General features: G+C 39.9%; 1 protein-coding gene across 8 annotated transcripts in view; it reads right to left on the bottom strand.

Moving 5' to 3' along the window:
* The window catches only part of Ehbp1 (EH domain binding protein 1), a 266,956-nt gene that overhangs the window by 229,860 nt on the left and 23,994 nt on the right, over positions 1–13,102 (bottom strand). For all 8 annotated transcript variants that reach the window (XM_029545445.1, XM_021210545.2, XM_021210546.2 and 5 more), the window contains exon 3: positions 4,372–4,429. In XM_029545445.1, coding sequence (XP_029401305.1) covers positions 4,372–4,429 — 58 coding nt within the window. The remainder of the gene's footprint in view (positions 1–4,371; positions 4,430–13,102) is intronic.

The raw sequence follows: 13,102 nt of genomic DNA, 5'->3' as shown, positions 1-13,102 counted from the left end.
GGGGGAGGGGGGAGAACACCACATCCTTGATAAATATCAGTGCTCTAAGAAGCTTGGTCAGTTTTCTTGCAGGATAATAGAAAACGATTTCCCTAGAAAGTAACTGCATAAGAGACACAAGTAGAAGTATTCACTGCCTTAGCATAGTTAGCAAAGGCTTTACCCTATAACTGATGACTTGATCATTTGCCAACATCCTAAGATAGCTAAGGGATTAGGATTCATTACTCATCTCTGTATACAGTTTTTCTTTCTTACTTGTTAAGCCACATATATCAACCTCTTTGGGTAGCTTTCAAAGGAAGGCCTGGGGAAAATGCCCTACTTAGTTTAGGACAGTGTGATGGTAGTACTGAATATGAACTTGACACAACCTGGATCACCTGGGAATAGTCTCAAGGACTTATGCAGCTGAGGTTTGCCTGAGAGCAAGTCTGTGGGGGATCTGACCCTGTGGGCAGCACACTCCCTAAGCAAGGCCCTGAACTGTGTAACAGTGAAGCAAGCTTAGGAAGCAGCTAGCAAGCAAGTAGGCAGAATGCGTCCATTCATTTCTCTTTGTTCTCCACTCTGGGTGTGATGTGGCTAGCCGAATGCACTTCTGCCTGGATCCCCCCTCAGTGCTGGACTCTAACTTGGAACTGTAAACTAAAACCTTTCAGAATATTTTATGACAGTAACAGAAATGAAACTTGAACAAGTACTATAACTCGACAAAATACACTGATTTTTCTAATTATTTCAAGTCATGCTCACCTAAAAGACTGGTACTTGCTCTACAGAATTAAAATGTTTCACGAGGGGGTAGGGAGATAGGTAACGTGCATGCCATGTGAGAGTGCAGACCTGAGGATTCAGCACCTAGGTAAATGCCCAAAGGATGTGGCACCTGCCTGGAATCTAATTTAGGAACTTGGGAAGAGAGCCCTGGAGCAGGGCTAGACCAACCCAATCAGCAAGAGCTCCTACCTCAATAAACAAGATGACGTACAATCCTGGAAAAGGACCTGTGTGACCTCAGACCTCCACATGCACTGCGAACACATTCACTGTGCAGAACAATTGCTCCCAGGTATTTTAAATCACACATATACAAACATCCAGAGCAAAAAGGTTCACTAAAAGTTCCATATTATACTCCATTAAACTGGTATTTTACAAATTTTAAAAGTGCATATACCCATACGTTTAATATGCCATCTATTAAACAATTTTACTGTTGCTAACACAACCTCCATGTAAGTAACTCTCCACAGACAGGTTGTGAGGGCACACATCTGAAAGGCTCAATCACCACACAAGGCTATGGAAGGTGATAGGAACAGCAAAAATCTGGTAAGGATTTTAAAGCTCTGGTCTCTTTGGAATTCTTAAACCTCTCTTTGAACTTCAATTTCTAGTTAGAAAACAGGATTTTAGACAAGTAAAAATTAATATGCCATATTTTTTTCTGTTCTATCACAACTGCCCAGCTGCTACTGTCATATATACTGAAAAGTTATTTGTGTCTATATTTACAAATCAATTATAGCTTGACAAAGTCTGTGTTATAAATGCCATTACTCGAGAGAGTAGAAAAGTGTCGTATTGTGTTAATTGCCCATACTAATTATTTTAACCAAATGAATCTGCAATGAGCTCTCTAAATAGTTAGCTATAAAATATGCATGTACCAACAGAAAATGAGCAATTAACTGGGAATTAAGCTTTAAATTAAAAAGGCAAATGTGCCTTATTATGTACTACCTAATTTAACAGTCAGTATAATGACTTATCTGAGTGTCAGTTTTAAATTTCCTTATTTAGCTATTATACATAATTTATAAAACATTTCCATAAATGTATACTATATCTATACACACACACACACACACACACACATATGCTGTTATAACCTTAACATATCAGTTCTCATAAACTGTTATCCACCTCCAATGTTCCAAGAAAAAGACATAAACTCCAAAGGACAGTAACCTCTGAGGGTCAGGATTCCAGGACTGTCCTTGTACACGAAACCCACAGATGCTTAAGATTTGTATAAATGGTGTACTGTTTCTATATGACCTGTGCATTTGTTGCCCTGCATTTTAAATCATCTCTAGACATTTAAAATACCCACTATAACATGGAGACTGTCTAAGTACTTGTTATTCTACTATACTGTTTAGGGAATAATGAGGGAAGTTTTAGAAATGTTCAAGACTGGTGCTTTTTTTTTTTTTTTTTTTTTTTTTTTTCTTTTAAGACAGGTTTCACAAAGACCGGACTGGGTAACTCCTAAATACAGAGAACTGACTGTATAAATGAAGATCTCGAAGAATATTAAAACTAAAAAAATAAATAGAATAAAAAGTAATTTCTTCTAGAATACACTAGCTTCCAAGAAAATGAACCCGTAGCCTCAAGTTTATATTTCATTACCTAGACTCAAATAGGATCTGGTACCATATAAGAAAGAATCTTTCTTTCATAAAAATTCTTTCAATTGTCATATGCCATTAAATAAATAAAGTTTATTTACTGTCAAAGATGAGTATATTCTTCAACCTAAAGTATTTTATTATATTTATTGTATTTCATAACTCTTATAGAATAATTGCTAGCTAAGTGTCAAATGAAATAAAGTGCTTCCAGTGTCCACTCTAAAGACTACTGATATAGTCATATTCCTCTACTACACTTAAAGGACAACTTTATTCTGGTCAACTCCACAAAAGCTGTAGATGCAATGAGAAGCACTGTGTCCATTCTTAGAACTCCTCCTCATATGTGAATAAGACAGTAGTCACATTATAATGACCCCAAACTACAGATATGTGTCTTGAAAAAAATACTGTTCATGACGTGAATCAGCTTCAATTCCTATATTGCTGGCAACCTATATTTCTGGCAGGGGTCTTTGGCAATTTCTTGTGCACATATGTGTGCATGTGTATGTATGTGTGTTGAGTGTGCACACATACTCTAGTGGGTGTGTTGAGAAACAATACTATGCAAAGTTATATGGGCATACGTGTAAGGAGGCTAAAGGCTGCAGCCAGGTGTCTCCCCTATTACTCTCTACCAACTTAAACAAGGATTCTAGCAGTTAACCCTGACAGAAGTGAAAAAAAGACTGCATACTCAGGGGACTGAGTAATTAACCAACTTGTAGTATATTCACAGAATGGAATACTATTCAGCAATAAAGCAATACACTACAAATGAAAACAAAGCATGAACACATTGAAAAACATGATGCTAAGCAAAGAAGACCATGCATAAAACAGTTTTACTATATATATAAAAAAAAATGTAACACTATTAAAGCTATACAGTGCTATACAAAAATACTACTGGAATATTTTTGCATGAAATTCAAAAATAGGTAAAATTAGTCTTTATTAACAGAAAAATCAAAATAGTGCTGGCCTCTGAGGGTTGAAAACTGCCTGGAAAAGACACAGAAATGCTAGGCTGATAGCAAGCTACACTTTGACAGGAGTACTATTTATGCAAGTATCAGTATATACATCAAATTTACTATATATATATAAACTGTGGTGGTTCGAATAAGAATGGCCCTATAGGCTCACATATCTGAGTGCTTAGTCATGAGGGAGCAGCTCTGGGTGGGACTGGGAAGCAAGGCCATGTTGGAAGAAGTGCATCAATGCAGGGCAGGGGTGCTTTGAAGTTTCAAAGGGCCAAGCCCAGCTCAGTCAGTGTCTCTCCTCTCTTCCTCCAGCACTCTGTGCTTGCCAGCAGGCTCCCAACCATGATGATAATGGACTGAACTTCTGAAAGTACACGCAAGCCCCAATTTAAATGCTTTCTTTCACAGAGTTGCCATGGTCATGCTGTCTTGAATAACTAAGGTTTGATGAATTTTGCACCCTTAAGTTTTAGCTTAATAAAAATAAAACTGGAGGCCAGATATAATGGCATACACTTGTAATCCCAGCCCTTGGGAGGCACAAAAGGGAAGATCACAAATTCTAAGTCAGCCTAAAATACAAAATGAGACGCCTGTCTCAAAAACAAACAAAACCACCTTGAAAAGGTACTTTTAGTAAGTTTTTAAAATTTTAATTATCATCTAACAAACTTCTTAATAGCAGTCTATCTATTGGGAAAAAACTAACCTCTAATAAATATGCATACAGCTGTATGCTTACAAAAATAAAATTATCTACAGAACAAGATGTTTAAAATTCTATTCTGGTCTCCATGTATGATACTATCAGTACAAAGAAAAGCAAATCAAAATCTTCAAAAAAGTCCACTCCTCTGCTGCAATCCAGCAATGAACTCAGAAAGTTGGCTACTCTCTAGGGACGCTGAGCTCTTCCTCGACAATTTTAAAGTAGTGACTGTTCAGAGCAGACTAACCTTGGAAGACTTCCTCCGGCTTCTTCTTGTCCAAACAACCACCAGTTTATCTGGTTGCCTATCAAATTAAAAAACAAAGAAAGAAATTAAGTGTAAGTTGTCTTAAACCAAATTATTAAAGTTTAGTTCTAGTACCTTTAAAATGACAAAAGTGGCCCGGGGTGACTCCACAAGTGAAAAGTTTTCCACACAAGCACAGAAACTCAATTTCCATCCCTAGCACTGAGATAAAAATTGGATGTGGCAGTGTGTCCAGCTAATAAGGGCGGAGACAGGAGGGTTCCGGGAGCTGCCAGTCAGCCTAGTCAAAATGACGAGTGCACGTTCCGTGAGAAACCTGTGTCAAACTAAGATGATAAAGACACATTCTCAGTGATAGAGACACCAGAAGCTGGCCTCTGCTTCCCACTCGGGCACACGGGTGAGCGAGCACATGTGCAGAAGATATGCGCACACCCCTCACGCAGACACACGAAAAGACAAAAGTGTTCACTGCTTTAGATTCCACAAAGCAGTTAAGCTTCAGCTCTGCTCCTAAGTACAGTAGATGCTAAGTTCAGATCTCACTGAAATAAATAGTATTTCCTCTAGAGACTTTTAAAGAAAAGTAATAACAAATCAATTCGGGAGACAAAGCTACTGAAATGCAATAGTTAGGACTGTAGCTTCAAAAAGCCCACATCTGTGCCTTCCTACAGTACCTCACTTCTCACACATTATCCCTTTCAACTTCAAGAAATAAATATTCGAAATGCATCGTGGGTGACACGACTTTGCATCTTCCAAACAATGCATACAGTGTATAGCTCAAATGTTTTCATAACCACCTAATTACCCTCACAAAGCAATTCTGTGCTGAAAAATCTGCACGGTACAAAATATTACCTGCATCTTACAATCTTATTTAAAAAACAAAACAAAACAAAAGCAAAAACAAAAACAAAAAAAACTGTCAAAGATAAATAACAGAGCAAAACTCTGTCAGAGCCCAGCCTGTAACTGAGACCCTCCGAGACCACAGAACCCTCTTCCTTATCATCTGCTAATGGAAAGTCAAATAAAATAAGACATCTTTAGCTACTGAAATAAGGTTTTCCTTCACGTTCCTGGAAAACAAGAAGAATATGATTATCAGCTATCTTACTCAGAGTTTCATTTAAAAAAAAAAAAAAAAACTTAGTTAAAATGCTTCCCACACCAGGCTTGGTGACACACAAGCCTACAATGCTAGGTGCTCCCGTGACTGCGATACAGGATCAGAAGATCAACCCAGCCCTGACCAGCGGCACTCCAGCTCAAAAGGAAAAGTGAAAAGAGCATGTGTGAAGACCTGGTAAATCCCAGACAATGAAGGTAAAGTTAGTTTGTAGAAGCAACCCTGTTTGAAAGTGATGTCTAATTGAGTAACAGACAAAGTGATGAATCAGAGAAAGATTTGACATAATAGGATCTGACCAGCTCTCAGGAGGAGGAGGAGGAAAGAAGCTACTTCAGAGAGAGCAGCAGCACAGAGAAAGGGGCAGGGGCAGTTTTATCAGGACAGTTGGACAGAGACAGGTTGCAGAGAGACAACAAGCTAGACACAGATAAGGACAGAAGGAGTCAGAGAATAAGAAGGAGCCAGAATATACATACTTTATATGTGATATAATATCATTATTTCTATCTCCCCTACCAGACCACACTAGCTGATCAGCTTTATATTTGTCACTAGCAACTAATGTTGTAATCTAGTACAAGGATAAGGCCCAATGAAAAGAATGAACCCAAGTTGCATCCAAGAATATCCAAATGGTTAAGTAAAATGAATGAGACCTAACCAAAGCCAGCAGCAATATAATGTGCCTTCTCTGCAGCTTATGTGAATTTCACAAGGATGTTTACCTTGGCTACACATTAAAACCTCCAGGAAAACCTTTTAAAAACACTTATGCTTACCTTCCAGCCTTGGAGAACCTGATTTCATGGGTCTAGTGTATAGCATTTTTAAAATTCCACGGGTGATTCCAATAGTGACGGCAAAGACCCACCGGATAACAAGGACCATGGTAAACAATCACCACAGTTCATGGCTTAAACCACCATCCACTGTGACAAGAGGGTCTCCCCACCAGTCATGAGGCCCTGCACTGCTGTTTGACTTCACTTTCTTTTTCCTAGCTGGACTCTGACAACCACCCCACCCTCTACCCATTTTAATGCGGAGTGAAGATTTTTAACATAGAAAAGCAGGAAAGCCAGTCCTCTAGCCTGTATGCCCCTGGTCCAAGGATGTAAACAGAACAGAAGTGACCACCTCCAGAGATCGTTAAACGTTTTTCTGATTCCGACCCTGTGAACAATGTAGATGTCTTCACTAAGGGATGTGGATGTAAGTTAGTGGGAGAGTGCTTACCTAATATGTATGTGCAAGGCCCTATGTTTGATCCCTAGCACCACGTAACAGACACATACAAAAAGCATGTCTAGTAAAGATGAGTCTAGTTTTTCATTATCAAGAGAAATGTTCAAAAGTAAGCGATTCTCAATAAAAGTGTACCAATAACAACACAACTGCCTGACTGCAATTAATATTTTAAGTATTCATACTGTGCTAAAAAAGAACCATTAAATATTTACTAGTGAACTCACAAGAGAAAAGGGAAACAGTGTTGTTAGAGTTTTCCACAGCCATCAGAAAGCCTGGCCTATAATTATAGAACTTTCTATCAAGAAAGTCAAGAAAGCCTGGTAGAGCTCTGGTTTCAGGGAGACTTCAACCACCAACCTTTAGCCAAATACTAATAGGATTGTCTGCCTTATAAGACACAGAGAAGGGGAGGGGAGCAACACCTTATGGGTATTTAAATGTGGACCTTTTGAGACATACACATAAGATGTATGCAGTCATACTTCCAATTAAAGCTGTCTAAGGGGTTTCCCTGGTAACCTGAAGCCTTCTGATGGGTTTGTTGGAACAAATCAAATCAGCTTGTGAGGCTAGAATAGACAGGAAGTTCTAATCCAACCTGGGTTACAGAGTAGTACCTTTGTCAAAACAGAAAAACAAGAAAGAGAGTACCACCTTCTCCTTTGCTCTCAGAAACCACAGAAAGGAACAACTTGAATGTGGGGAGAGCAAGCACCCCTCACATAGCACCACGGTTCTGACCCTGAATTCCAGAGAGAAGGGGTAGGTTCAGAGAGAAATGTAGAACAGAAAAGGAAGAGGGGAGTCATAAAGTCCAGACTACAGATCAGGTAGCTCTAACTTCTTAAGCGTGCAACTGCACTTCTGCCCTCTTTCCCACTGCTGGGTAGAAAGGTGAGCAGAAAGAAAGTCGTTTCTAATGTAAAAGTTAAATCCATAGACTCGCATGAAAACCAGTCATACAACATTCTAGAGCAGTGGTTCTCCACACTCTTAATGTTGTGACCCCCTTTAATACAGTTCTTCACACTGTGGCGACCCCAACCATAACATTATTTTCATTGCTACTTCATAACTGTAATTTTGCTACTGTTATGACTTGTAATATAGATATATTTGGAGACAGAGGCTTGCTGAAGAAGTTGAGACCCACAGGTTGAGAACCGCTGTTCTAAAAACTTTAAAAGCATTTAACAAATATTTTACTGGATGTCTACTATATTCCTAATGTTGGGTGGAGCAAGAGATTCGGAGGTGAGAGAAGACAAGATGAGCACCAGATGAGTTTATAAGCCAGTGTGAGGTAACTAAAGCCAGCTGCCCAGTGGAGGCCCAGTGTTGGGGCACACAAAGAAAAGGGGTCTTCCAAAGAAAGGTGTATGCTCCTAAATATCTCAGGAAGGACACACCTAAAAAAAACAAGGAGAAGGAGGGGGGGAGGATGGGGGAAGGAGGAGGAGGAGGAGGAGGAGGAGGAGGAGAAGAAGAAGAAGAAGAAGAAGAAGAAGAAGAAGAAGAAGAACCTGCTCAACAGTGCAAACTATTTGATTCAGAATTTGTATAAAGTACAATTTATAATAACACTTTTAACGTAAAGTCCCATGACAGATGAGTGACTAATTACAGTAACTCTGCTTAGAAAATTACACAGCAATTAAAAGTACCTTCCAAGGTCATTCATAAGCATGTGACAATGCTTAGGATCTGTGTTAATGCAGATTTTAGGTTTTTCTGTGCTATATCCTAAGGGAGACCTCCAAGACCAAATTTCTCTCAATGAGGTACCAAATATTGATAGTCAATAAGAAATAAACTGTTCTATTTTTTCTACAGTGAATACACAGTATTGGTCAAAGCACTGAGAACAAATGGATGCTCAATACCCAGCCAGAAACAAGACATTTTTATTACAGCCTCCTAGGCTCAGGGACCAGGTCAGAAGAAAGGGTGGGGAAAGCGATTGAGGACGCTGAGGTCAGAACATGCCATGGCACTCTGAACTGTACAGCAGCTGTGATCATCTGCACAGACTGGGTCTGCCAAGGAGGAGGAGGGAGCCACATGGCTCACCCTGCACTGTTGCTTTATGTGCAGCTTGCTGAGAGAGAGAGAGAGAGAGAGAGAGAGAGAGAGAGAGAGAGAGAGAGAGAGAGAGAGAGAGAGACTCTTCCTTCAATGGTACAGACACTCTATGGAACCCATATTCCTACAAACAAACTCTAATCTATGCTCCTGAAAATAAACCTAATGAAACTCATAACACACACACACACACACACAGAGACACACACACATAAACACACACACACACACAGAGACACACACATAAACACATACACACAGAGACACACACATAAACACACACACAGAGTCATGAAAATAGAAATAGAACTAGTTGAAAAGAGGAAGGGAACTAGCTAATAAAGCACTTTTATATTAAAATTTCTTAAACAAGGCAGAAAAAAAGAAATATGTTTTTCTGTACCTTCAACTATTTACTTATATTATATTTAAATTAGATTTATACTATTTATATTATTTGATACTGGGAGTGGCATCAATACATACAATGAGTTACATTTTTAAACTTTAGAATTAAAATAGGAGAAAAATGAACTTGATTTTTAAAATTTATTGAGTCTAAAGAGTCTTCAGACTGAATTTTATTTTCTAAGTCAACAGACTATAGGGGAAAGTGTAGCAATTCTGTCTTCAGTTAACTCAGTATTTCCAAGGTCTAAGAAAAGTTTTTAAGCAGTGTCTACTTGACCCCTGGCACCCTTCCCTTCTGAAGCCACTCTATTCCTGGGCCCTTCCTACAGCAGTCCCGAGAGGCTGGGTGGGTCCAAATAATACCATAAGTGCTTCAGATCTCATATTCTCCTCAATGTCAATTAAAACTCTCACTTTGCCAAAGTTCAGTATCTAAGAGGAAAAAATATAAGGAAACATTTGTTTGAGCCTAGGAGACACACATCGATAAAAGAAGTCACTCCGAAGATGGTACGATCCAGAGGAACTCAGGAGTGGGAGACAGGCATTTGCTTTCTCCCTTCACATGTGGTGCAATCCAGAGAAAGGCAGCCTAGACTGGGGTCGCACCCTTGCTCTTCCTAGGTCTGGCACCAAAGACCTTAGAAATAGTCCTCAGTTGTTATCAAACATAAAGGGGCTAGAAAAAAAGTGAAGCTAGTCCTAAATGCAGTGCTTCAGTGACTCATAACATTACATGTCACTCAACAGTTGCTGATGAAAGAGAAGTGAGAGCTGCAGGCAGGGTAGTCACTCATACTCTAGAGTTAGCTAACAAATAATGGTATCACAGAAATGGCAGCAGGTCCCTGACTTCTGCCTAACACACAGTACTGACCCTGTGAGGTACCAAGAACACCTTAAGCGCCCACACACCCTTACCTCCAGTACCTTACAGAGCTGGCACTGAGATGGCTCCACAAGTAAAGGAGTGGCTTGTGAAGTACAGAGAACAGAAAATGTTTGAGCTAGAGCCTACTTGACTCTAGCACCCTTTAACAGAGAGCAATGGTGTGTGGGACCCTCAGTATTCACACAGAAGGCCAGCTGACCTCAGATGACCTTCTACTCTGAGAAGCTAATAGACAGTAATTTCCAGCTGTAGAGATGGCTCCAGAGGACCCCAGCCCACTTCCCAGCACCCACATCAGATGCCTCACACTGTTACTCCATCTCCAGAGGGATTCAAAGCCTCAAGTCAACACGGGTAGCCACACTCATGTGCACAGAACACACATACACAGTTAAAAATAAAAATCATTTTTAGAGTAAATTTTTATTAGGTTAGACTATTTGTATTTCTGGGTACATGCACTACAGTAACCTATCAACATTTCAGAAAACTCCCCAAAGCGCATCTCCCTCCACAACCCGCTCTAACAACAGAATGGCTGTTATCTTGCAGGACAAAATGAAACCTAATCTTTTTCACTAATATGGAATCAATGTTCCCAAGGATAAAGAACTCAAATTTCCACTTAAGCCTCTAGGCTATTTAAAAATAAGAAACCTTTAGAACATGAAAAGTACACATTCCTCTTATAGTGTCCAGGAACCACTTAAAATGATGAATAACAGACTTAATGTGCACAGACACTTGACTATGCAAGCTTCTTCTGTGGAAAGGGCCCTCAGCCATATCGGAATATTTCACGGGGGGGGGGGGGTTCTAAGAACACTGAGACAATAGGGGACAATTATCATGGGCACTCTGACTTCCCTACTTCTCCAGTGACAGTTTTTATCCTTGAGTAGGTACATCTGCCTCTGTCTATGTCTCACGTACACCTAGTTAATTACGCTTGCTTTATGCTTCCTTCATAAGCAATTTAGCAACTATAATAATTCAACAGAATAAAATGTGTACAGATACAAATCACATTATATGAACAAGCATACAGGTATACTTCCACTTCTGTACAAATGTACAACAGTCCTAATAGGAAAAGTATAAAATATCTTTGTCACAAGTAAAAATATGCTTTTAAATTTGTTTTTAAAATTACATTTTTGTATCATTTTGTTTTTAAAAGTACCTTTGGGTGACTAAAAATACTGAACTGATGAAATACATGCTCTCTGGCTGGCCTGTTCTCTAGAACTTCCAGCAGTGCTTAGGGTCGGGAGCACACTGCCACAGAAGTGAGTTTGGCCTCTGTGAGTAGAAGTGATTTTTGACAAGCTGTCACAAGCACACCACTCAGGAACATAAAGCTTAGAGAGAATCAGCACAAGGAGTCACTGCTGTGTGTGAGTGAAACACACATCTCCCAAACGACACCACTTTATTCTTACTAGAATAACCACATGGGATGTTTCATTTCATTTTGCATATGTCTTACTGCTCATTTCCTGGTCTTGTGGGGTTCCATGAACCTTACATGTAACTAACACAAAAATCAGTATTCTGGGGCTACGTGCCTGATTCCCTGAAACAGATGCAAGTACAAACAATACTGTATCAATCTAACTACACACTTCCAAAAGAATCATACAATTTACTCCTCTACTCTATCTCTGATGCTTTAACCTGTCTGTCTTGATTCTGACTTTCAGGTTCTCAAGAGATTTTCTTGAGAGGAAGAATATTCAAAAAGCATTCCTTGAGAGAAAGCAGAGAAACGATAAGATAAAACACAGAGTCATGTAAAGACAGGCAGATCTGGTTGAAACTGCTGCTCACCCTCTTCTGCTTGCACCAGTTAGGCCCATGGGCTTCTGACTTGTGAAATAAGAGCCCTACAGGAACAACATAAAAATATGTTCAGATAACACATGAGAATACTAATATTTATGTTGGTGGCAAGCAAGACTTTCCAACAGGCACAGGAAACAGAGAGTATGTAAAATGCTAAATTAAAGGGTTTGCTATGGGCAGTACTTTAAAACAATAGAGAAACCAAGAGCATTTTTGGAAATTTGTATTTCATACATACACAGCAATGACTCATTATTGTGCTTCTTTGCTCATAAATACCTTTATATTAGAAAAACTAGATAGGCCCTTCAGGTCAGCGCCAGCTCCTAGTCACCTTGGGTGCGAACTCAACAGAAGGTCCCATGGTGTGAAGGGCCTGTGACAGCAGGAGCAAGTGGAACCTGAACAGCAGCTCGGGTTCCTACTGATCAGTGATGGTATACCTTGGTTTTGAACACACCAGACAACCCCACGGTCCTCAGAGGAGACACTACTTCCAGGTGCTGTAACATGCCCTGGAACTTAGGATTCCAGGATCCCAGAATACCAGGAGCTTGGTCACGGCAGGATCTCAGGGTCTCAGGGAAGCTTGACTGCCAAGAGCTCTGACACACCCAGAATCTCAAGTTCACAAGAGCCAGGAATCACAGGATCACAGAGAAAGCTGGACTCTGAGGAGTCCTGAATCAACTGGGATTATAGGAAAGACAGGCTCCAATCAGACATATTGAGGGCAGCAAGAACTTGAGATAATCAGATGGCAGGAGGCAAGCATAAGAACAGAAGCATCAGAAACCAAGGTTACTTAGCGTCATCAAAACCAAACTTTCCCATCATAGCAAGTCCTGGATACACCATAACACCAGAAAAGCAGGACATGGATCTAAAGTCACTTCTCATGATGATGATGGAGGACTGTAAGAAGGAAATAAATAATGCCCTTAAAGAAATACAGGAGAGCCTGGTGTGGTGGCACATGCCTTTAATCCCAGCACTCAGGAGCCACCCTGGTCTACAAAGTGAGTTCCAGGACAGCCAGGGAAACCCTATTTCAAAGAGAGAGAGAGAGAGAGAGAGAGAGAGAGAGAGAG

The sequence above is a fragment of the Mus pahari genome, chromosome 13, assembly GCF_900095145.1.
Source record: "Mus pahari chromosome 13, PAHARI_EIJ_v1.1, whole genome shotgun sequence".
Taxonomy (NCBI): domain Eukaryota; kingdom Metazoa; phylum Chordata; class Mammalia; order Rodentia; family Muridae; genus Mus; species Mus pahari.
This window is presented reverse-complemented; position numbering and strand designations above follow the sequence as displayed.